This window comes from Carettochelys insculpta, chromosome 1, assembly GCF_033958435.1.
Source record: "Carettochelys insculpta isolate YL-2023 chromosome 1, ASM3395843v1, whole genome shotgun sequence".
Lineage (NCBI taxonomy): Eukaryota > Metazoa > Chordata > Testudines > Carettochelyidae > Carettochelys > Carettochelys insculpta.
In genome coordinates, this window is record NC_134137.1 from 134,216,541 (window position 1) to 134,240,109 (window position 23,569).

General features: G+C 45.1%; 1 protein-coding gene across 1 annotated transcript; it reads left to right on the forward strand.

The window, feature by feature from the left end:
• Positions 1-1,805: 1,805 nt before the first annotated feature.
• LOC142006819 (regucalcin-like) lies at positions 1,806-17,988 on the forward strand. The gene is made up of 6 exons (XM_074983304.1): positions 1,806-1,968; positions 5,167-5,349; positions 6,726-6,941; positions 8,625-8,756; positions 15,075-15,229; positions 17,938-17,988. Exons 1-6 carry the CDS (start codon positions 1,806-1,808, stop codon positions 17,986-17,988), a joined length of 900 nt encoding a protein of 299 aa, XP_074839405.1.
• Positions 17,989-23,569: the final 5,581 nt, after the last annotated feature.

The following is a 23,569-nucleotide window of genomic DNA, read 5'->3' on the forward strand; positions in this document are numbered from 1 at the left end:
AATATTCAGCGCCTCATTAGCATGCTGCCAGCCACGCCACTTTGAAAGTGCCGTGTTGTGATCCCTCCTAATGCATCCCAATATGCTGTTAGCTGATAGGAATAAGGGGATTTCAATGTTTGCAGGGGCCTTCTGAAAAGGGCCCTGTATAGAGGAGCCACACATGAGTGAAATGGGACACTTTCAAAGTGCCGTGGCCGGCAGCATGCTAATGAGGCACTGAATATTCATTTCAGTGCCTCATTAGTATTCTCCGATTTGGCCATTAGCATGGCCATTTTGAAGTTTTGGCCAACTGCGGACACAGCCTGTGGGAAAACTTGTCAACATTACAAAAACATTACACAGGTCCTAAAATTGGGGGCAGAGTGGAGGAGGGATCAGTCCAGGGAGGTGTCAGAAAATACATGTAGAAACAAGAATGGAAATAAATGTTAATAATAAAGTTTGTATGCCGTGTTGTAGCTGTGTTGATCTCAGGATGTTACAGAGACAAGATGGATTAGATAACATCTTTTATTGTGTAAACTCAAAAGCTTCACGCTCACACCAACAGGAGTTGTTCCCATAAAAGCTATTACCTCACCTAACTTATTTAATTATAAAGAGTGATGCTTACTTTCCCCCTCCCATTTCTTTATTTATTCCCTCTTTCCCCTCTCTCTCTTTGGAAGCCTGTTTAGCAAATGTAAGGCTTGAAAATATTGCTATGAGTTTTACACAGTTTTTAGAGTAATAACAGAGAGATAGCCGTGCTAGTCTATATACTGAGTACGGTAATTTGTTCAGGTATGAAACGCTGATCCCAGAATCATAACAACCCCAACTAAATCATCCCAAGATTTTGTCAAGCCAGGACTTAAAAACCTCTAGGGAAGGAGATTCCACCACATCTCCAGGTAAAAAAATTCCTGTGCTTCACCACCCTCCTAGTGAAATAGTTTTGCTTACTACCCAGCCTAGATCACCCCCCCACTGTAACTTCAGACCATTACTTCTTGTCCTGTCATCTGTCACTAATGAGAACATCCTCTCTCCCTCCTCTTTAGAGCCACCTTTCAGGAAGTTGAAGGCTGTTGTCAAATCTCCTGTCACTCTTCTGCAAACTATATAAGCCAAAATCCCTCAGCTTCTCGTCACGGGTCATGTGCACTAGCTCCCTAATCATTTTGGTTGCCCTCTGCTGGACTTTCTCCACTGCGTGCACATCCTTTCTATGCTGGGTGGCCCAGAACTGGACACAATACTCCAGGTCTGGCTTCACCAATACTGAATAGAGGGGAATAATAACTTCTCTAGATCTGCTGGAAATGCTCTTCCTAATGCACCCCAATGTGCCATTAGCCTTCTTGGCTACAAGGGCACACTGTTGACTCATATCCAGCTTGTCATTCAGTGTCATCCCCAGGTCCTTTTTGGCTGCACTGCTACTTAGCCAGTCAGTTCCCAGCCTGTAACAACGCTTGGGAGTCTTCTGTCCCAAGTGCAGGACTCTCCACTTGTCCTCGTTGAACTTCATCAGATTTCTTTTGGCCCAATCCGTCAATTTGAGCCCCTGTATGTCTCAGGATTCTAGTCCTAGATCATGAGGTGCTAAGATAACAATGGGAGTAATAAAAGTACTGTAGATTAAATGTATCTGATTCCCTTACATATTCATCCTTATACTGGGTGGGATATATTGAATTGTATAGTTCACTAATTCCTGCTCAAAATATGGTGCTTCTATAAAAATTCAATACAATCAGCCTTCTTTTGTTAAAATGAATTTTCATGTTGGTCATCATTTTCTCTTCTCTCAGGCCATGTCTTCTATTAAGGTTGAGTCTGTTGTGAAGGAGAAAAACAGGATGGGAGAGTGCCCAGTATGGGAAGAAAGGGAAAATGCTCTTGTATATGTGGATATTAATTCACAGAAAGTTTGCCGCTGGAATTCACTCACCAAGGAAGTGCATAGTGTGTCTGTGGGTAAGACAGAGCCATGTGGGGCCTTAAAACTTGTACGCTACTTTGTTTCTGTAACTTTTTGGGTTTTGTATGTATTATTGTTGATGTAGCTCTTCTGTTTGTCCTTTATAGGCAGTGAAGTTGCAGCCATGTTAGTCCCAGGTTAGGAGTGTCATTCTGCTTGGTATGGGGCACAGCTAACAACACCACTCCCAGGTCAGACTGCCAGAAGTCAGAGCAGGTACCCCAAACTGCTGGTGTAGGATAAGATTTCACCAACCCGGTTACAAATGTGTGCTTCCAAAACGCTGTACTAGTTATTATGAAACTACAGACTGTTCCCATCAGGCCCTCCAACCTCTCAGATACCATCCAGACAAACCAGACTTCTGTGATAAATGATTTGTAAAATCAAGAATCACATATATTTGACTCCTCAGGTTCCAAAGAACAATATATGCGCTCCAGATCAAAATATACTTCAGGTCTTACTGGAACACTATGCTAGTAATTAAAAATTAACTGTTCATTAAAATATAAAAAAGAGAGAACATTTTTAAAAGGTTGCAATGGCTCATATCCATTACAAAAATGCTGCTTGTTTTTGTGAAGCTACAGATTAACATGGCTAACCCTCTGAGACTATTTACTCTGCCAGGTACTGCATTTAGCTGTATGCATTAAAGCTGATTTCAGAGTTTGTAACTCAGGATAATTGTAGTGATGTTAAATCTACCAGTTTGTAATAAGCCTGGCTGGTTCATCTCAAATATTGGGGTCCTCAGTCCATTGTTAAAAGTTCTTCTTTGTTAGAAATAATAATCCAGAGGTGTGGAGCAGGAAAGAGGCAAAGGGATGATGTCATACTCTGCAATTTATTAACAACCTCTCCCCTCACCTGCAAACCAATGTGCATGATGAGTTATTGTCTCAGATATGGGGTCAGGAGCCATATTTTCTATGTGTCCTCGCTCAGTCACAAGGCACCCATTGTCTATATGCTCTCTAAGAACAACAAGAAGTCCTGTGGCACCTTATAGACTAACTGATCTTTTGAAGCATAAGTTTTCATGGGCAAAGACCCGCTTCACCAGATCTGTTAGTCTATAAGGTGCCACAGGACTTCTTGTTCTCGAAGATACAGACTAACACGGCTACCTCTCTGTTACTTATGCTTTTTGAGTTATCTTCAGAAGGGACCCTCTAGAAGAATTCTTCCCATTGGCCCATCAGCTGTGGTTGTCTGATCTGGCTGTAAATCTGGCTTGGGGCTATCACCCAGAAACACATGTTTGAGATACAAACATGAAGCAAAGATTGGTCATTTAATATACCATGATAATACATGTGTGTGTGCGGGATACCATTGCTGAATGAATCACAACTCTCTATGATACCATGGGCAGGGATACTTTTGTATAATGTATCACAGTTGTGGAACCCTGGTGCTGCTCTATCAGTGGTAGTAACTTTAGCAGCCACTTGGTTATCTTTCTTTCTATACAGCGCCACAAGTCAGAGCCATCCTGTCCACAGGCTGGTTTGGGGCAGCTGCCCCAGGCCCTGCATTTTGGGGTCCTGTGGCCACCACTTCCACCATCCTATAGGTGGGTGCTGCATGGCCCATGGCGCCCTGGGGGATTACTGAGGGCCTGAGCTGGGGAAGCAGCAGGGGACAGGCCCCCCTGCACTCAGTGTGGTGATGACAGCCAGAGTGACCCAGCAACCTGCCTCCACTCTGCTGCCATCTCCCAGCCCCCTGCTACCACCTCACCATAGTGATGGCAAACGGAGCACCCCCTGCCCCAGGGGGCTCCACTTCCTGCTGCCCAGGGGAAGTGGAGTGAGTGAGATGGGAGAGGCTGGCAGGGCGGAGCAGAGCAGGTTGCTGGATTACTCTGACTTCTGCCATCAAAGTGAGTGCAGGATCCCCAACACCTGGTGTTGCCCAGCGCCAGGCCCTCCAGTTATCTCCCAGCTCACTCTGCTCAGGAGAGAGGGTTTCAGGCAAGGGGGCAGCAGGGGGTGAACCAGGCAGGGGTAGGGCCTTCAGCAGGGCAGGGGATAGGGGAAAGATTCTGTCACAAGTAGTTTGTAACAGTGGCTCTCAACCTTTCCGGATTACTGTACCCCTGTCAGGAACCTGATTTGTTCTGCATACAGCCAAGTTACACCTCACTTAAAAACGTCTTCTTTACAAAATCAGACGTAAAAATACAAGAGCGAAGCGTCGCCCTACTACGGAGAGTTCAGTTACTTTTTCAGTTTGTCTCATGAGATTTTAGCTTTTATTGACTTTGCCAGTGCTTTCCACATAGCCAGTTGTAAACCTAGGCAAGTATCTAGATAACTTGCTGCACCACCTGGAAGACCTTTGTGTACCTCTATGGGGTTCAGTTACACCTGAGCGAGAACCACTGGTTCAGAGCATTTCTTGCTATCTTTTTACTTTCCATTGAGACAAGTGAACTGCACCCCTACAATCGTTTTGTACAAGGTGGCACAAATCAACAAGTCAGAGAATTATAGTTATCAGCGTGGAGGTCCCAAGTGCATGGATCACTGTCCAAAGTCAGTGGAAAAGGGCACTATGGATAAAATGGTTTTTTCCTTGGCTCTGAGTGCTTGAGAATTCGGAAGTAGCAAAGAATGTAGAACACTGAGAATACAAGCGATGTTAACAATCTCAGTGGAAGGTAATGTTACAGTGGCGGCAAGTTCTTCAGGGCAGGTCTACGCTACATCTGGAAGTTGATCTTAGATCGCAATTCCAGCTATGACAATTGAGTAGCTGGAGTCAATGTGTCTAAGACTGATTTATCAGGTCATCCACACATTCACACCCACACATCTCCCTTTGACCTCCTTTACTACTCACAAGAATGAGGCCTACCAGGGTCGACTGTTGAGCCCTGATGGTTTGATTTAGTGATTCCTAGCTAGGAGCGCTAAATCGAACCCCTGAGCAGGTCGATCTGCTGGTAAGTAAAGAAGTACCCTTAGAGTGCCTCATTTCTCCTGCTAGCATTATTTGTCTTTCCTGGATTCAGCTGCAACCAGTTGTTCTCCATATAGCTACTGATCTCAGCCATACCCTCGGAGAACTAAGAAATGGCACTGAACATCTAGTAGGAAGGTGATGTTGAGCTGAATATGGAGCACAGGATATAATACAACCTGACACTCAATTTATCCCGTCCCCCTCTTTTTCGTTTATAGATGCTCGTGTTGGCTCGGTGGCCCTTCGAAAGTGCGGGGGTTATGTCATTGCACTGGGAACCAGATTTGCCTTTCTAGACTGGGAAACAGAATTGGTAACCACTATTGTTGAACTCGAACAGGATAAACCAAACAACAGGTTTAATGATGGGAAGGTGGATCCGAAGGGGAGGTTTTTTGCTGGTATGTTTGTGATACGATTTTCACTCTGAATGAAGTAGGACTGCTTCTAACGTGCCTTGCACATTTATTCTCTGGGGACTTGATTCTTCAGCTGAACTTTTTCAGCAATAAGTGAAGAGAGTGAGAATTGGTACGCGTATAACTGGAGAATCATGGAAGCAGACCACTACATCTGTCCCACGGAAGCTCATCACATAATCCTCTTTTAACAAGTACTTTGCTTATGAGTACTCGCTAAAACGAGGGACCCATATACTTACCATTGTTCACTATGCGTGTGATTTCCCCCGCTTATATGAACCAGCCGCGGGGTCCCCGGCCAGGGCGTGGGGAGACCCACAGCCCCAGGACTGGAGCTGACCCAGCTGCGGGGTCCCTGGCAGGGGTGTGGGGAGATTCGCAGCCCAGCCTGGCCTGCTCCCAACACTCTCCCAGCCCGCAGCTCCCTGCACACCCCCCACCCCACCCAATCCCAACACTCTCCCAGCCCACAGCTCCCTGCTCAACCCCCACCGTCCAGCCCGCTCCAAACACCCACCCTGGCCTGTCCCGAACCCCCAGCTTGCCACACCCCCTCCCCAGGTACCAGTGCTGCAGCCCGGAGGAAGAAGCCACCACCTCCTCCACCGGAGCTGTTGCCAGGTTTTAACCCTCCTTCCTGCATGGCCCCAAACTGCCCCCAGCCTTTAACCCTCTGCAAACCCCTTCCCCCCAAGGTTCACTTACCTTTCCAAAGCAGCACCACCTGCTGCCACTTCTTCCCCGAGTTAGGAGCAGTAGGAACCAATCAGAGACTTTTACCTGTATTTTAATGGTAATTTAAAGTCCCTCTTCTGAGGTTTTGCCTACGAGCAGAAAGTTGGGAACCAATTGTGCTCGTATAGCAAGGGATGAGTGTAATGTTAGTCTTTAAGGTGCTACAGGACTGCTTTTTTTGTTTTGTGAAGATATCAACTAAAACAGCTACCTTTCTGAGACTATTCACCTGAAGATTGTGGGTAAAACTTCACCTCTTTCCTGTATTATGATCTTCTAATTGTTGAGCTTTAAACCTCATGTGACTTTTACCAAGAAAGAACTGCTCTGACCTGATTCTTCTTCCTCCTTTCTTCACTCTGAGAAGACCTCTTCCCTTTCTGTTCCTGGTGTGATTTTTTTTCTCCCCTTTCCTAAATTTAGGTGCTTCCCTCTTAGGCCTTCACCTCATCCACAGGACCTGATTCTAGAATCCCTCCATGCATGGAGTATCTGCTGAATTCAGTGTGAGCTCCATGTACTCCATGGAGAACATGAGGAGCTCGTTACTGTAGTTACCAGGGTGTAAAGTGTCTCCAGACTGCTGTACTTTCCAACCATTAATCCCATTATCCTTCTAGGTACCATGGCTGAGGAAACAAAACCTGGCATGCGAGCTAGACGCCAAGGTGCCCTCTACACGCTCTTTCCTGATTATTCTGTAGTGAAGCAGTTAGACCAAGTGGACATCTCTAATGGATTGGATTGGTCCCTAGATCATAGAACCTTCTTTCATATTGATAGCCTGACATATGCTGTCCATGCCTTTGACTATGATGTGCACACAGGAAGAATCGGTATGGATGTTTTTTAAAATCAGTCTTTAAATCAATATTGATTGACTTTCTGCAGCAAGAGTCAGGCGCGTACCTGCCAGTGAAGTAGATGACATATTTTTCTGTTCATTAATTGTTAGTGAACAAAGAAAATCACAATCTATGATACAAGATTATTTGGTAAACATTTCTTGGATTCAAGGTTGTTCATGAATGTTCTCATTGTGAGAATTCAAAATCTGAACCTGAACAGCAGAGTCAAGTTAAGAGCTGATGTTAACAGTTGCACAAAGGAAGTGGTTTGCAGTGCACAATCATAATGAATTGTATTGGTCCTACAAAACCTATAAAGAATGCTGCATATTCCTGAGTGCCATCTACTGGCACTCTGTTAACTCTCGTAAAAGGTTATGCAGTACTGTATGTTTCTCTTCCTTGATTATACAAGCATATTTTTAAAAACAGGCTTCCAGTATGAATGCTCACAAGTGTAAATTTAAAATTTTCCACAAATATTCTTTAGTATTCATACAAAATCCATGTTTTGGGCAAATATCCCTTGCTTACTACAGTCTTTGCAGAAAGGAAACAGGAGTGTGAGTACAGCTGGCACAAATTCATTTAAAAATTCGAACAAACATTCAGAGAAACTTTTTTTTATTATTTTGATCCATCTCATATAGCAGCAAATCATCTGAGACTTGTTATCTCATGTCAGTTTTGATTCAAATGAGTGAACTGTTTTCTTTTGTACACTCATCAGTGCAGACTTTATGCATACATAAATGAAGTAGTTGGAAGTGGAATAAAACTGCCCCAGTAGATTGTCCCTGCCTAGTTCTATACATTTCAGGTGAGAAGGTTTTTTCATAACACCTGTCTTTTCAATATATGAACACACTCCTTTCTCAGTGGAATTATGCTGGAGAATCTCCTTTCACACTGCCTTTATATTGGTGAATCTCCCTTTATGGTTTCAAGCTAGGGTGCCGCTCTTACATCATAATCTAAACAAGTACACTGCTGCACCTGGGAAACTTCAGTGGGTAAATGGGACAGCAGGTGTCCACAGCAGTTTGCACAGACCACTGCCCTGAACTGTGTTTTAGGCCTGGAATTATCAGTGTCTAATTTTGAAAATTAAGTCCTTGGTGTCAAAAGCCCAATTAATGTAACGAGTTCTTAGCTGGCCAACAAGAAGGCAGTTTCTCTTTGTATTAAAATAACTTCTTGTTTGTCTGGGAGCTGTTATTTATTGCCTACATTTAAATTAAATAGCTCTGTGATTTGTATGTGAAAAAAATAATCCAAAACACATTGGCAGATATCAGTGGCGAATACCTAAAGCAAAGTCACTATGCTTGTGATAGTCATACACTGGCCTCAGGCTACTATGCTGAGTAGAACAGAAGGAACAGATCCATCAACAGCAAAGATCTGTACTCATTTGGTTAAATGCACAGGCATCTCAATTCAGTATGTGGAGCAGTTCTACTGGCTGTGTATTTTGGTCAGCCTAATTATGTCCCATCAGCCATCTCTAGGCACATGCACAAATCAAATATTTGTTGTATGCCTTCATTGCAAAGTGAGCTGATTGGTGTGTGAGAGCATATATGGAAGTTGTAAACGAAATTAAGCTTAGCATTATGGGATGGTGTCCAGGCTGACCTATCTATGCTGACTTCATAATTCCTTTTTCAGCCTGCTGTAAAGTTTTGTACCAATTAGAAAAGGAGGAACAAATGCCTGATGGAATGTGCATTGATGCAGAAGGGAAGCTTTGGGTGGCCTGTATTGATGGAGGGAGAGTCATCCGTATCGATCCTGAGACAGGTAAGACCTCACAAAGGATTAACTGGAATTCTGTGTTGAATAACCCAGTTTCAGGATGGGAATTACCTGTGTCACATGCATTGCTTGAGGCAGGCAAGCTCTGTTCTGTGGGGTTTGCTTATATTGCAATAAGGGTTCTACGTGTGGCCTGTTCTGATAACAGATCACTTCCCTTTGGCTATGTCTCTATGGCACCCTACTGGGGCAGTGTGTGCAACACAATTGTGAAGCTTATTTTGAGTAGATTTCAAAATAGGGTATTTTGGCATGTGGCACTGTCTAAATGGTGCTACATGCTGTAATAAAGCCCTATTTCACGGTAGCCCTGTGCTCCTGTGGTGAGGTGTACAGGGAGGCCGGAATAGCACGCTGTTCTATATAAAAACTGTTTCAAGACAATGGGCATGTTTCTTAGATGTGGGCAAGTATTTTGGGATGCCACCATATCCCAAAATAGTGCCTGCCATGTGGACATAGCCTCTTTGGGCAGGAATGAGAAAATGGCAACAAGTATGAACTTGTAAACAGCCGATACATATTCACAATTATCCTTCTAATCCTGACACAAAATTCTCCTTTGCCATGATGCCTACAAAAACTCTTGGCAGCAGTTAGTCTGCTGTTGTGCTGAGTCCATCTCTTATCCTGCTGACAAATCAGTATTGTCTTGTTTCTTTACACTCTGTGCTCTGTCCCCATCTGTTGTCTCTTGTCTTATATCACATAAAGTCCAGGTCACTTTATCTCAGAAAAGGTATGTATTTGAATTAGGAGAAGAACAGAGAAGGGCAACAAAAGGGTGAAGGATATGTAACGTCTTCCATAAAAGAAAAGATTAAAAAGACTGGGACTGTTCAGGTTGGAAAAGAGAAGCCTGAGCAGAGATATGATAGAAGTCTCTAAAATCATGAATAATGGAAAAAGTGAATAAGAAAATGTTATTAGTCCCCTCACATAACACCAGAACATGTCACCCAATAAAATTAATGAGCATCAAGTTTAAAACAAACAAAAAGGAAGTATTTCTTCACACAAAGCACAGCCGACCTGTAGATTTCTTTTGCCAGGAGATACTGTGAAGGAAGAAGAATTAACTGGTTTCAAAAGGAATTAGGTAAGATCATGGAGGATCAGTCCATGAATGGCTATTAGTCCAGATGGTCAGGGTTACAGCCCTATGCTCTGAGGGCTCCTCAACCTGACTCCCAGAAGATGGGATAGCAGAGGATGGCTCACTCAAAGTTGTCCTGGCTGTACGTTGCCTCTGATGCATACAGCACAAGTCAGAAGAGAGGGTACTGGGCCAGACGCATCATTGGTCCAAAGCAGTACGGCCATTCTTAAGTTCTTATATGGACACAAGCTTTTTGGAGCAGGGACCATCTTTTAGTTCTGTGTTTGAACACCACCTAGTACAATGTGTCCTTCCCTATGACTGGGGTTCCTAGACGCTATGATAGTACGAATAAAGAATAGTACGTAATGAATACAAACAAGTAACAGGAAATCATTTAGGGGTAGTTCTTCCAGACAAAATTCATTTGTGTCATGGATATATTCCTATATTTTAACTTTGGGAACAATGAACGCTGGGTCCGAATGCAGAAAAAGATGGAAAGTTGGATAAGGGCCCCCATTTAGCAAAGCTGTCATGTATGTGCTTAAAGTTCAGCATGTACTTAGGAAGGGTGACATAAGCTGTTCTACTCATTATTGAGTGACCACCAGAAAGAACTTAAGTGCCCTGCTAAATTAGGGCCAAAGCAGTTGGTAAAAATGTTGCTTTTGATGGGAAATTTTGGAAATTGAACCTTAATTATCTGTGAGTGGCGCGAAGGTTTTGTGATGGCTTCCAAAGACCAGTGGAAAATAGTGGAATCATGAAACAGGTTGAAAATGTGACAATGAAGGTCGGGGGCTCCATGAGAAACAAGCTTACAATGGAGCAGCTGAGAGTGGTGGAACAGTGTGAAGAGTTTGGCATGGTGGGCATTGCTGTACCCTGGGGGCTCCATCTACACTAGCAAGTTCTTTCGAAAGGCTGTCTGTCGAAAATAAACCTTGAAAGACGGCCTTTCGAAAAGCAGCGTCCACATTGGCCAATGGGGAGCGAAGGTCTGACCAGCCCTTTTGAAAGGGCCCACCATACTTTTGAAAGAGAGCATCCACACATCCTAGGCTGCCCTTTCCAAAGTACAGGGGCAGGAAACGCCGTGGGCAGGGTCGCATGGTGGCCAAACCCTTCCAGTACTGTTGCCAGCCACCCCTTTAAAGGGCCCCTCTCCCCCAACCTCAGCCTGCACGTGCGGAGGGCCAGCTAGCTGTCCCTAGGCAGGCAGAGGGAGCGGATATGGAGGAGGCATTCTGGGCTGCTGTGCTCCAGTGGTTTTGTGATGGGGCAGCGACCGGGGCCAGGTGGCCAATCACGGCCTGGTTCAGGGCATTCTGGCTGGCCACCACTCAGTCCCAGGCCTGCCACTTCATGGAGAGCCACTCTCACAGCACACCTGTTAGGTCCTGCAGGGCTGTGGTGTGGGCTGCATCCCCCACTTCCTCCTCCCCAGCCTGGTGGTGCTGACAGACGGCCCAGCAGTGGCCCCCTGCTGTCCCCAGTTGGAGTCCGGGCCACTCCCCCTCACCCTCTGAGGTTGGGCTCCCTGGCCCGTGGACAGGACTGGTCCAGTTGGCAGTAGCTGGAGCTGTGGAGACAGAAGAGGAGAGAGGAACAGGCCATTAGTTCTGTGCGATCAACCCTGCATCCCCACCCCTCCGCATCGTGGGGCCCTGCAGCGTCTGCATCCTGGGGCTCCCCACGTGGGTAGTGCAGGCACAGGCCCCACCGCCAGTGCCTCCCCATCCCTCCGTGGCTGTGTGGCCCATGGTGCTGTCCTGGCTGCGTGGTGTTGAGTGCCGCACATCAGCCTCCCCGGGGCCCAAGGGGCATGCCCGTCCGGGTTCCACGTGCACCATAGCTAGTGGTCACGTGGGTGGGCTGCAGCCACCCCGGGCAGGACTGAGCACCCCTCCCCAGGCCCCAGGGCAGCTGGAATGTATGACACCTACCTGGGGATCCCTCCAGGAACTCAGATGAGGCATGGGTGGATGGGGCCCAGCTGGACAGCCCTGACACAATGACAATGATGAGGGCCCCTCACTTGAGCCCTCATCATTGCTGATGGTCTTGAGTGGGTGGACAGTCTGCAGGCGCCTAGTGCCAGCCGCTGGTCCCAAGCAGTCCTTGCCCTCTGTTGCTGTCTCCAGCTTGGTCTCAGCCTCTGCTGTGTCCACGATGGCAGTTGGGGGTCCCGCCTCTTTGGGCCCAAGGAGGCAGTCTAGTTCCCTGTAGTAGGGGGAGATGGTGGGTGCTGCCCCTGACTGCCTGCCTGTATCCCGGGCCTCGCAACAGTTCTGACTCAGTTCTTTCACCTTGGACCTCACCTGGTCTGGGGTGTGGGTGGGGTAGCCTCAGCTGGTGAGGCTCTTGGCAAGCCTCTTGAAAGCCGTGGCATTGAAGCATCAGACTGCGGCCTGGTGGAGGACCGCCTCATCCTCCCAGGGAGAGAGGAGGTCCAGCAGCTTGGCCTCCATCCAGGAGGGGTCCCAGCACTTTGGGGCCTGACTTGCCCCCGGGAGGACTCCCCGGTGTCCTTAGGTGGCTCCAGAGGTGGGTGGGAGTCCTCCTGGCTGGCCGTGGGTGCTGGGAGGTTGGCGGGCTGTCTGGAGTGTTGTTGCAGGAAGCGGCTGTGCAGCAGCGTGGGCTCCCTGCTGCCTGCACGCTCTCAGCTTCCTGCCTGGGGGTATGTGGGAGCCTGTGTCTTTAAATGCAGCCAGACACCGGAGTCATAGAGCTCCACTTGTGCTGTGAGTGGTGCCATTGCCCTACAGCTGATCGGCGCCATGGAGGACCCCCTCTTTTGAAATAGCCATCCGCCACGGAGGACCGACTTCAACGGAACAGCACTGTTCTGGTTAAGTTAATTTCAAAAGATTTCAGTGTGTGTGTGTGTAGACACTCTGTGGGGAATTTCGAAAGAGGGCCGTCTTTCAAACCCAGTTTTGAATGTACTTGCTAGTGTAGATGCAGCCTGGAGGTTTGAAGAGATTATCTGCATGAAATGAAGTTTACGATGAATGTTCCTTTTCTGTCAGGTGATTACTGTTTGCTATTGTGGCACAATCCTCCCCACTCCTGTCTCCTCACATTCCCGGTCCCTCCTCAAAACTCACAGGAAAACACCTTAGTGAGAAAAGCCTAAGTTACACTTTTTCTAGGATTGCGTGAACAAGTCTCTCTCCTCCTTCTGCTAATCAGATGGTAAACCATTCAAAGCAGGGACTGTAGCCATCTTGGACATAATTGGGCTTTAGGAATCTAAATACCTTTGTGGATCTGGGTCCTCGTGAGAACATTGCCATTGCTTGACAGTAATTACTTTCACCACTAATTGGATATTGAGGCTTTAAGTATGCGTTAAACATCTTGGACCTAGCTCTCAGCTGGCATAAATTGGTGCTTCTCCATTGATTGCTGGGACCTGCGTTGATTTACACTGTCTGAGAATCCTGATTCCATGTGTTTGATTACTTGACAGTGTAACTGTGTTTCTCTATCGGCATGTCTGCACAGCAATAAAAACCCCACAGCTGGGCCAGGTCAGCTGACCTGAGCTAGTGTGGCTTGGGGTCTGGGACTGAAAAGCTGCTGTGTAGACATTTGGGGTTGGCCTGGGGCCTAAACACTCTGGGACCTTGTGAGGATGGAGGGTTCCAGGGCTCATTTTCCAGCCCTGGAGACCAAGTCAGCTGACCTGGGCCAGCTGTGACCATGCTTAGGAGATATTATCCCTGAGCAGGCATACATACCTTGTCATTGGGTGATGTAATGCTGAGTTAAGAGAAACAGAAACACTGGGCCAAAGTCAGAAATGATGTGTATAGTTAGATTTCAGTACTGTGGCACAATCTGTGTGCTGGGGGATAGATCGGTGGGGTTGTTGCAGGAAAGGTGGTCATCAGGTAACCTTAAAAAATTGTCAGAAAAACCAAACTCGCCTCCTTTATTTCCTGTTTGTTGCTTCTCCTGATACAAACTCCACCCTTCCAGCCCCCTGGCAAATTAGTTATTCATGCTCTCTCCTGCTGATCTGCTGAGGTGTAATATCCAAATCCCATTTACTGGCCTTCTGAATGTGACCCAAAGGCTATGTCTACAGTAGCCCTCGCCTTTTGAAAGGAGCCACCCCCCGCACAAGTCTTCAAAAGCCCCTTATTCATATTTGGCTTTAGGAACAAGGGGCTTTCAAAGTCAGGAGGGTCCTTTAGAAAGGCCCCCATCTACATGGGCAGCGTGTGATTCAAAAGTGGCACTTTCGAATTGCTGTGGCCGCCATTATGCTAATGAAGCTCTTCATATTCAGGTCAGTGCCTCATTAGCATATCCTGAAGTGTCTCATTAGCATCCCCCTTTCGAAAGGGGGGGGCTAGTGTAGACATAGCCAAAGTGTCCTATGTTGAGTGGTCCATGGTACAATCCATTATGTTTGCTGGTTAAATGTGCAGTTTAAGATCTTGTTAGTACTGCTATGTATCTTCATGATGTGCTGTTTTGACACAAGAGCTTCAGGTAATATGGGGCTTACCTGTTCCTGAACTCGCTAACCTCACACACCTGACTATTGCTTGCATTTGAAAAACGGAAATAAATCCTCATGGAAACAAAGGTCAGAAGCGTTGCTAAAAAGCAGAATATAAGCAGGTGTTACTGTCAAATCAGTTCAGCACATTTTCCCATGGACCGTCCTTACTGCTTCTTTGTGATGGAGTTACACTCCATTTATATTATAAGAGGCTCAGTCTGAAAATCACAATGGCTGTCCATGTGGTTAACAGCAAATTACATGTTACGTTTTCCCCAGAAAGTTTAAACTGAGGGCTTGTCTACACTCGTTTTTTCCACCCCCTGGAAAAAAAACCCCAAAATTTATCCAAGCAGGATAATTTGAGATAAGAGGACTTTTCCCTCAAAATATTTGCTCCAGCTGTGCAAATGACATTTGCCAATCCCCCCAGGCTCCTTCTTCAAGGTCTGAAGAGGAACGTGTGTGAACAAAGCACAGCTGTTATTGGCTCATGTGAAGGCTTCTTTTGTAATGCTGAGGCCATGAACTGTGGCTGTAAATGAGAGCACTCCATTTCCCAATGCTGTGGCTGTGTGAATACGATTTTCCAAGATAACTTATTTAGATGTTAGAATGAAAAAAACAAACCAACCAACCTGCAGTGTAGACATAGCCCAAGTAACCATTATTTTTCCTCTAGGGAAAAGAATCCAGACTGTGAAGCTGCCTGCTTCAAGGATCACCTCCTGCTGCTTTGGTGGAAAGGATTATTCAGAAATGTATGTGACCTCTGCCTACGATGGCCTGGACAAGACAGCTTTGGCAAAGGAACCTCAGGCAGGGGAGATTTTCAAGGTGACTGGATTTTGTTTTCTTAGTTGAAAGATTGAAACAGTTCAGGTTGGATAGTGCTGGTTCAAATCTGGCACCTCTCTGCCAGATTTAAATGCATGCATGATCCACATATTTCTGGACTTTTTATATTCTCTATAGTTTGTTCAACCTTTTGACCCTCTTATTCCTTTTTATGACTGTGTCTACATTACTCCTCCCTTTCAGAAGGGGCATTTAAAAGACACTTCATAAGCATAGTGGTGGCCAGTTGTGCCTTGAAAGTGCTGCTTTTGAATTGCAGACTGGCTGTATAGATGTGGGTGCTTCAAAATAAATCCTGTACTTTGAAATTACCTTATTCCCAATCATTTTGGGAATAAGGGAATATTGAAGTCTGGAGTTTATGTCAAAGTGCCTGCGTCTACACAGCCAGATAGCGTTTTGAAAGCAGCACTTTTGAAGTGCAGCTGTCCGCCATTATGCTAATGAGGTGCTGAATATTCATATAAGGTATAATTGGAAGTATACATCTCCTAGAATTGGAAGGGACCTGGGCAGGTCATTGAGTCCAGTCCAGCCCCCTGCCCTCTTGGCAGGAGCAAACACCATCACTGACATCTATTTGCCCCAATCCCTAAGTGGCCTCTGTTACACAGGGAAGCGATGTAATCTCAGATATTTAATTGCAATAGGGCTTGCTCTGGCTATCTCTTCCCTAATCATGAAGTGAGGTACGCCTGATTGTCCCATACCTATCACCGGGGGATTTTCCAAACAACAGATGGGCACAAGTTTGGGGCTGAACCATATATTGTGAAAACTGAGAATTTTAACACAACACACAGAGAATATTATGAAATGAATACAATACACCCTAACCCAGAAGAAAAGGAGATAGAACAGCCCTTTTACAACAATAATAATACTTAAGATTAGGTGACAGGTGCTTACGATCTCAAACCATTTGGTCACACAGGGCCTCTGGGGAGAAACTGTGAGGTGGCCCCATGAAGTGGTCCTCTGGTCTTCACCAAAGTGCTCAGATGCTTTCAATCGCCAGCAGTGGCTGTATCTTAGAGAACTTCTGATCCACTGTCCTTTGGCAGCGGCAGTTCCCCAGTGCTCTGTCCTGTGGACTCTCACTGCTGCCCAATAGTGCCAGCCTTGCAGGGTCCAGCAGGGGGCCTTCACCATGCCTCTGGTTCAGCTTGGCTGCTGACAGCAGGAAGCACAAGACTGCTGTTCTTGGGACACTGAAGTGGAACTCCAGATCGTGACGTGCTGAACCCCTCCCTTTGGGGCAGAGTTTTTATTCAGGGTGGGAAAAATCCCCTTGAGTGCCATGTGCACCAGGTTGTTTACCACTACCAGACACCTTACATGCCAAGCGCAAACCTGTGTCATGCGCATGGCAGATTCCCCACCGGCCTTTGGCAGGAAACTAAGAGTCTGCTCACTTGCCGTATACAAATGGAACCCATTCAGACCCCATCTTGGATTTCACTGCCTGTGCTAATGCCTTCTCAAGGATTGAGCTCACAACTCTGGGTTTAGCAGGCCCATGCTCAAACCACTGAGCTAGCCCTCCCCCATCTATCAGCACCTCATTAACCAGTTCCAATCTGTGTCCTTTAAATGCCCCTTCTGAAAGGGAGGGGTAGCGTAGACATGGCTGTACTGTCCTAAGTTATGGTAGTTCTTTCATTTTGAACAGTGCCAGGGTATCTACATTTTTACAAGAGGACTTTTTTATTAGAACCAAATGACAGCAGAGTAAATTTTCTTACGCAACGTTTGTTTAACATTACTTAGACCCTTACAATTGAGTGATATGTTTCAGCTAAATACCAATTACATTTCTAACTCTAGCTAGTGAATTCAAAACTACTCCTCTTTGCTGGTCATTTTGTTTCACCTGCAGGCATGTTGAAAATATATTTCAGTGGTTAGGACATGAGTCTGAGATATTGGAAAGCCAGATTCAATTCCTTGCTCTACCACAACTTTCCCTGTTTTACTTGGGGCAAGTCATGTAATTTCTCCATGCCTCAGTTCTCCAACTATAAAACTGAGCTAGTGGTTTCTTACCTCATAGGGGTGTTGTGAGAACAAATACATTAAAAAGAATGAGTCAGGCTATGTCTACACTAGCCTGGAAGATTGACCTGCTCAGGATCGATCTTCTGGTGTTTGATTTTGCTCAGCTAGTAGGGATGCACAAAATCAAACACTCGGGGGTTACAGTCAGCACCTGTGCTGTTCACGAGACGCTTTCCCATCCACCTTGTTCAGTCAGGACAGCCAAGTAAGGTTAAATCTAGCTACGTAATTGCTGTAATTAGAATTGTGTATCTCCAGTCGACTTACTTTACCTAGTAGAGACATAGCATCTCTCAGATCTGTGGTAATGGGGACCAAAGAAATACCTAACTCCCATAGTCAGTAGAACAGAATTACTGAATTGTATTCTATGATCAGGGCTTTGTACTGCTGCCAATCACTGTGATATATCTGTCCACCTTTTGCATAAAAGCTATCAGTCCCTACTGAACTTAATGGGGTCACTTGGCTCTTCTTCCCTTTCAGATTATAATGAGCTGTACTTGGGGATAGAGGTTCTCAGGGGTGTGGGAAGGTTAATAAATTGTAATTTGAGTGTTCTGATGGTATGAGATATAATTGCTTCTATAGGAATCAACTGACCTATTTTTCTTGTTTTTTTTAAACAGATAACGGGCCTGGGTGTGAAAGGAATCCCACAATATTCATATGTTGCTTAAATGGTAATCCTTCATTGCAAGCAAAAGAAACACATGGAACATGCAGGAGCACTTCTGAACAGGAACTGTTCATTGAATTGCAAAACTAGCTAGCGGAAGATTTTTCTATGCACCTTTTGAACCGTCATTTCTGTGAAGCTTAGAACTGCTTTTTCCTTCTCCACGTTTGGTTCTACAGCCTGGCATGAGAGTGGAATTTTAGCAGAAGCAGATAAATGAGGTAGCATTCTAGTGAAAATAGGGTTACCATATCTGACCTTTCAAAAAAGAGGCCATCCCTGAGAGGGAGTGTATGTGTATCAGTATCTACCAACGCATGTTGTATTAATGTACCAGATATACACATTAATAGAGCGTGAGTTGGTAGATATTGATACAGATACACTCCCTCTCTGGGGTGTCCTCTTTTATATAGGGTATCCCTAAGGGAAAACAGATTTACAAAATGTGTGGACTTTGAAAATTCCTTTTGCTCTTCAGTAAGACTTCTTTATTATTTACTCACATTCCTAGGGGTTTTTTTTTGTGGTTTTTTTTTTAATCCTATGACCTGGCCTATTTGTGTAGTCCTAAAGCCAGAATTTGAATTATACCTCATGTTAAAATGCTGTAACTGTAATGAGGTATACTCTGATTTGTTACTTTTTCAAATGTGCTGACTTGAACCAGGCAGTTCTGCTTGTGGATCTCCCTCCAGGGTCTATTTCTTGCAGTCACCTTTCTCCATTTTTAGTTATTTTTGCCCTCTGTGAACCTTTTACCCTTTATTTGTCTTTATTTCTATCTTGTCATTTTAGTTGAGGCCAAATTCTGTACAGTTGAAAATAAACTGATCGTGTTACAAAGTGTGTTTTTGAAAAGTTCTTTTGAAACAAAAATTATCCTGGGAATGCAGTATGTATGTGTGTGTTCACATTCACTCAGCCCTCGAGACACAAGCTTACAAACTGATGCCCAAGCGCAGTCACGGCTACATTTAATTCAAATTCTGGCTTCAGAACTACACAAATAAGCCAGGTCATAGGATATATATATAAAAAAACCCCCACAACCTAGGAATGTGAGTGAATAATAAAGAAGTCTTATGCAAATCTTATGTAAATCTGTAAAGAGAGAGGGAAGCTGGATGGACAGTGGCACACAGATAGATGCACACACTTTCTTGCTTTTGTTATATCTTCTTTCCCTCCCTTCTTTCCTGTTGCAGATGTGGTATGTCTCTTCCTCAATTTAGTGTCTGTTCCTTCATCCCCCATATCTATCTATGTATCTATCTATCTATCTATCTATGTATCTCTCTATCTATCTTCCTTCCTTCCTCCCCATTCCACTAATTTCACTGTCACAATTCCCCTGGGTCTCTTTAGAGGAGCCTTATCACATTGTATACCAAGTTCACAGTTCTTGTCCCTGGCTACAAGGCTCTAGATCTCTGCACAGATCTCTCGCTGCAATACCCAATCTCTTCACTCTCCTAGGGTGCGTTTACACTAGCTCCCTTCTTTGAAGGGGGCATGATAAGCAGGCAAGTTGGAGGAGTCTAATGAGGTGCTGCGATGCATATGCAGCACCTCATTAGCATAATGGCCATCGCGGGAACTTCAAAGCTGCTAACTTTGAAGCGCTAACAGGCGGTGTAGCTGTGGGTGCTTCAAAATACCTGCCAAACTTCAAAGTTCCTCTGCTCCCAAACACTGTACCCACACTACCCTTCTGTTTTGGAAGGGGCATGTTAATGAGGCAGTTCAGAAGATGCTAATATGGCGCTGACATGAATATGCAGTGCCTCATTAGCATAACAGTGGTTGTGCGTGGTTCAAAAGTGTGCTTTCGGAAAGCGTGCCGCCCATGTAGCAAGGGGCCTTTCAAAAGGACCCCCACCCCCGACTTTGAAAGCTCCTGCTTCCTAAAACCAAATAGGAAGAAGGGACTTTCGAAGTCAGGGGGGTCCTACTGAAAGGCCCCTGGCTACAAGGGTGGTGTGCATTCCGAAAGTAGCACTTTCAAATTATGCACTGCCACCATCATACTAATGAGGCACTGTATATTCATGCCAGTGCCTCATTAGCATGTTCCAAACTGCCTCATTAACATGCCCCTTCCAAAAGGGAGTGGTAGCATAGCCACAGCCAAAAAGTTTTGGGAATAAAAGAACGTTGACGTTAGATGGGTAGTTCAAAGTGCCTGCAGCTACATTGTCTGTCGGCACTTCAAAGTTAGCAGCTTTGAAGCTCCCAAGGTGGCTGTTATGCTAATGAGGTACTGCATATGCATCACAGCACCTCATCAGCCTCCTCCAATTGGGCTGATTACCATGTCCCCCTTCAAAAGAGGGGGCTAGTGTAGATAACGCCCAGGAGTTTTGGGAGTGGGGATGGGAATAGAGAGGGTCTCTTCCATATTGAAAATTGATATCAATACCTTTTGGGTCACATTTTTTGAGCTGCTTGCCCTGGAATGGCTGAGCAGTGAATTTCTCTTGCCAAGATGCAACAGGCAAAGGCTCAGCCCTGAATCTGGCAGCAGTGAGTAGGACAAGTGTTCAGCAGCAGCATGAGAGAGCAGGATGCCTCTTCTTGCAATGTGTTTCCCTTGCCGGGATTGCAGAGGGAAGGAACAGGGAACTGGAGCACATTCAGTTAGGCACCTGAAGAAGATCAGTCAGCTGACTAGCCTGGCTGACTAGTGTCCTGGCCTGATTTTGGCCAAATTGCAAACACTTGATTGGGCTATTGTATCGCTTCCATTCCCAAATGTGCATCAAAACATCGTTTTGTAATAATTCATCACATATGGCACCAACATTGAAGTGACGTTTCAACTATAGTGTAAAAATAAAGTGCTCTGCATAGGAATGAAGTTGCTTCTGGTATGTGCTGTTTCAAGGACTTCTCGCATACACTAATGCACTATGGTCAAATAATCAATGTCCACTGTATTAAATTAATAAATAGCCATTAATGGATGACACCATGTCTTCTACTCAGGAGGTCTTTCACTCACTGTAAGAGAATGTTGATGGGTTTTCCCAGGCACTGCAAAGGGTAGCCTTAGCTAAGGGCTCCCAGGATTCCATATATGGTGAATCACATCCTAGGAGCGGACAGCTGGTGAAATGAACCCAGGAGCATTCTGGCAGCTGGAATATTGTAACACAACTCCAATCCAGGGGATTTTCCTGGGCTATGACCTATGGGCCATCCAGCCCATTGTTATTTATATCACCACAGTATTCAAGGGCCTTAGTCAGAGCAAGCTAGGCAGAAATTAGTTTCAGGTGTGAAGCATGAGGTGCAATATTGCTTCCAAAATTTAATCACAGTATTACAACTCTGGATTTCTTTTTGATGTAATAGAAGTTTTCTTCCTTTAAAATATATCTTTTCATTTTTCATTTTTGAGCAAAAACCAATTTTATAATACCTCATATGAAACTTACAAAACAAAAATACTTGTAATACATTATTTATAGATTCATAGGTTTTAAGGGCGAGATGGGACCATTAGATTATTTAATCTGATCTACTTTACCACATGGACCAGAGAATTTCATCCAGTTACCTGCCTGTATTGAGCCCAATTGTTTGTTCGACTAACGCATTTTCCAAAAAGGCATCCAGTCTTTACAGCCATTAAGAGATTTAGAATTCACCACTCCCCTTGGTAGTTTGCTCTAAATTGCTAATCACCCTGTTAAAAATGTGTGCCTTATTTCTGATTTGCATTTGTCTCGCTTTAAATTCCATTTTGACAGTTGGAATATTGTATTAAAAAGTATAGCAACGCTGTAGAGTCTCTTTTTGACAACAGATGACTTTCTGTAAGTGCCATTGTAACTCACACAAGTAGGGGTGTGGTTCACTGTCTCATGTAGTGGCACCTAGACCACTTACACAGGGAAAGACTGAGTGTCTTCTACAGCCTTAGCTGAGAGTCAACTGGCTTTTAGCTCAAGCTGTAGCGATTTCAGCCCTAAGCTGCAGAAGGCCCAGAATGGAGTTTGCCTGTGGCAGTTATACTATCTCAGAAAAGAATCCATTTTGCTTTTATGTCCCCGGCAAACAAGCCCTTCTGGTTCTATGACACATCACTCAGCATTAAAATCCATCTGGTTAGTTTTCTTTATTGATCTGAGTTTTTCTTACTGATTGGTAATAATCACTGCTATTACTGACATTCACAGTGGGACTTGCATTATAGGAGCACAAAGCAGCTCCATGCAGTGGTCTGGCCCCATTGTCTTGTCTTGGCAGTCACTTGATAATAAGCAGGGTGTCTTCATGTCATCCTTCTATTTGCGGATGGCTGATCAGATTGATTCTGGAGACACAGGTCTGTCCGAACACATAGCAAGAGACAGTCTCTGCCTGAAAGAGCTAAGTCGGGCAGATAGATAATGGGTGGGAGCAGGGAAGTATCATTTTACCCATAGACAACTGAGACACATAGGGATTAAATGACGTGTGTAAAATCACACAGAAGATGGGTGAAGTAAATCTGTGTCTGCTCAGCTGAGTCTCTTTCCAGTGTCTGAGCCAAGGGACCATCTTACTCCAGCCATGGCAAGTTAGGCATTTTAGAACTGAGTACCCAAAGAATTCAATTTAAGCATAAGAGAGAAAGAAAAATTATGAAATACACAGACCAGTTAAAAATCAAAACCAACCCATGTTCTGGTGTCAGCAACCCTTCTCTTCTTCCTCCCCTAGCTGTGCACAGCAAGCAGGAGCCTCCTGGGTGGGGCAGCTGCAAGGCAGAGAGCAGGAGCAGTATGGCAGTGCGAGGAGGGGCAGCTGAAGTGCCGGTCCTGGACAGCCTCCCTGTCAAACCACTCAGGAGCCCCTGTAGGTGGGCAGATCTACACTAGACCTTAAAGTTGATTATAGATACACTGTTTCAGCTATGGGAATTGCGTATCTGGCACAGACTTATCTAGAACTGACTTACCTGGCCATCCTCACAGAGGGAGGTTGACAGGAGAAACTCTGCCCCCACCCTCCCTTACTTCTTGCAATAATGAGGAGTACAGGGGTCAACTGTCAACCTTCGATAGTTCAGTTTCGTGCATTCCTACTAGGTGTGTGAAATTGAACCTCGGAAGATTGATCCTGACTGGGTCTAGCTTCTGGGTAGTGAAGACATACCCAGAAGCTCCAGGACCTACCAGTGATCCTGATCTGCAGATTGGTGACCGCTGAATAGTGTGGCTACAGAGCTAGGAGTAGCTTAAGCTTTTGTTCAAAAAACCAAACAGTCTGAGTTTGGTTCTTTTGAAAGCAGAAGAGGGGTCAAGGTTAAGGGCAGCTAAAACCACAATCTGGGCTGCTCTTGGAAGCCGATGGACTAATTGTGGCTAGATTCTGCATAATCAACTGGTTATCTCCACATCTCTGTGAAACCTGTCCTTGCCCGTCATCTCTCTGATATTTAAATGCCCAATTTCCTGTAGAAGAGAGCCTTAAATATGTGCCACATTTTCTGGTGAGCAAATGCTCTATATGCACAAGGATGAACGAGATCACCAAATTCACTCTTCCTTGACAAAAAAGCATATATGATCCCATTATTAGCTGCATGGAGG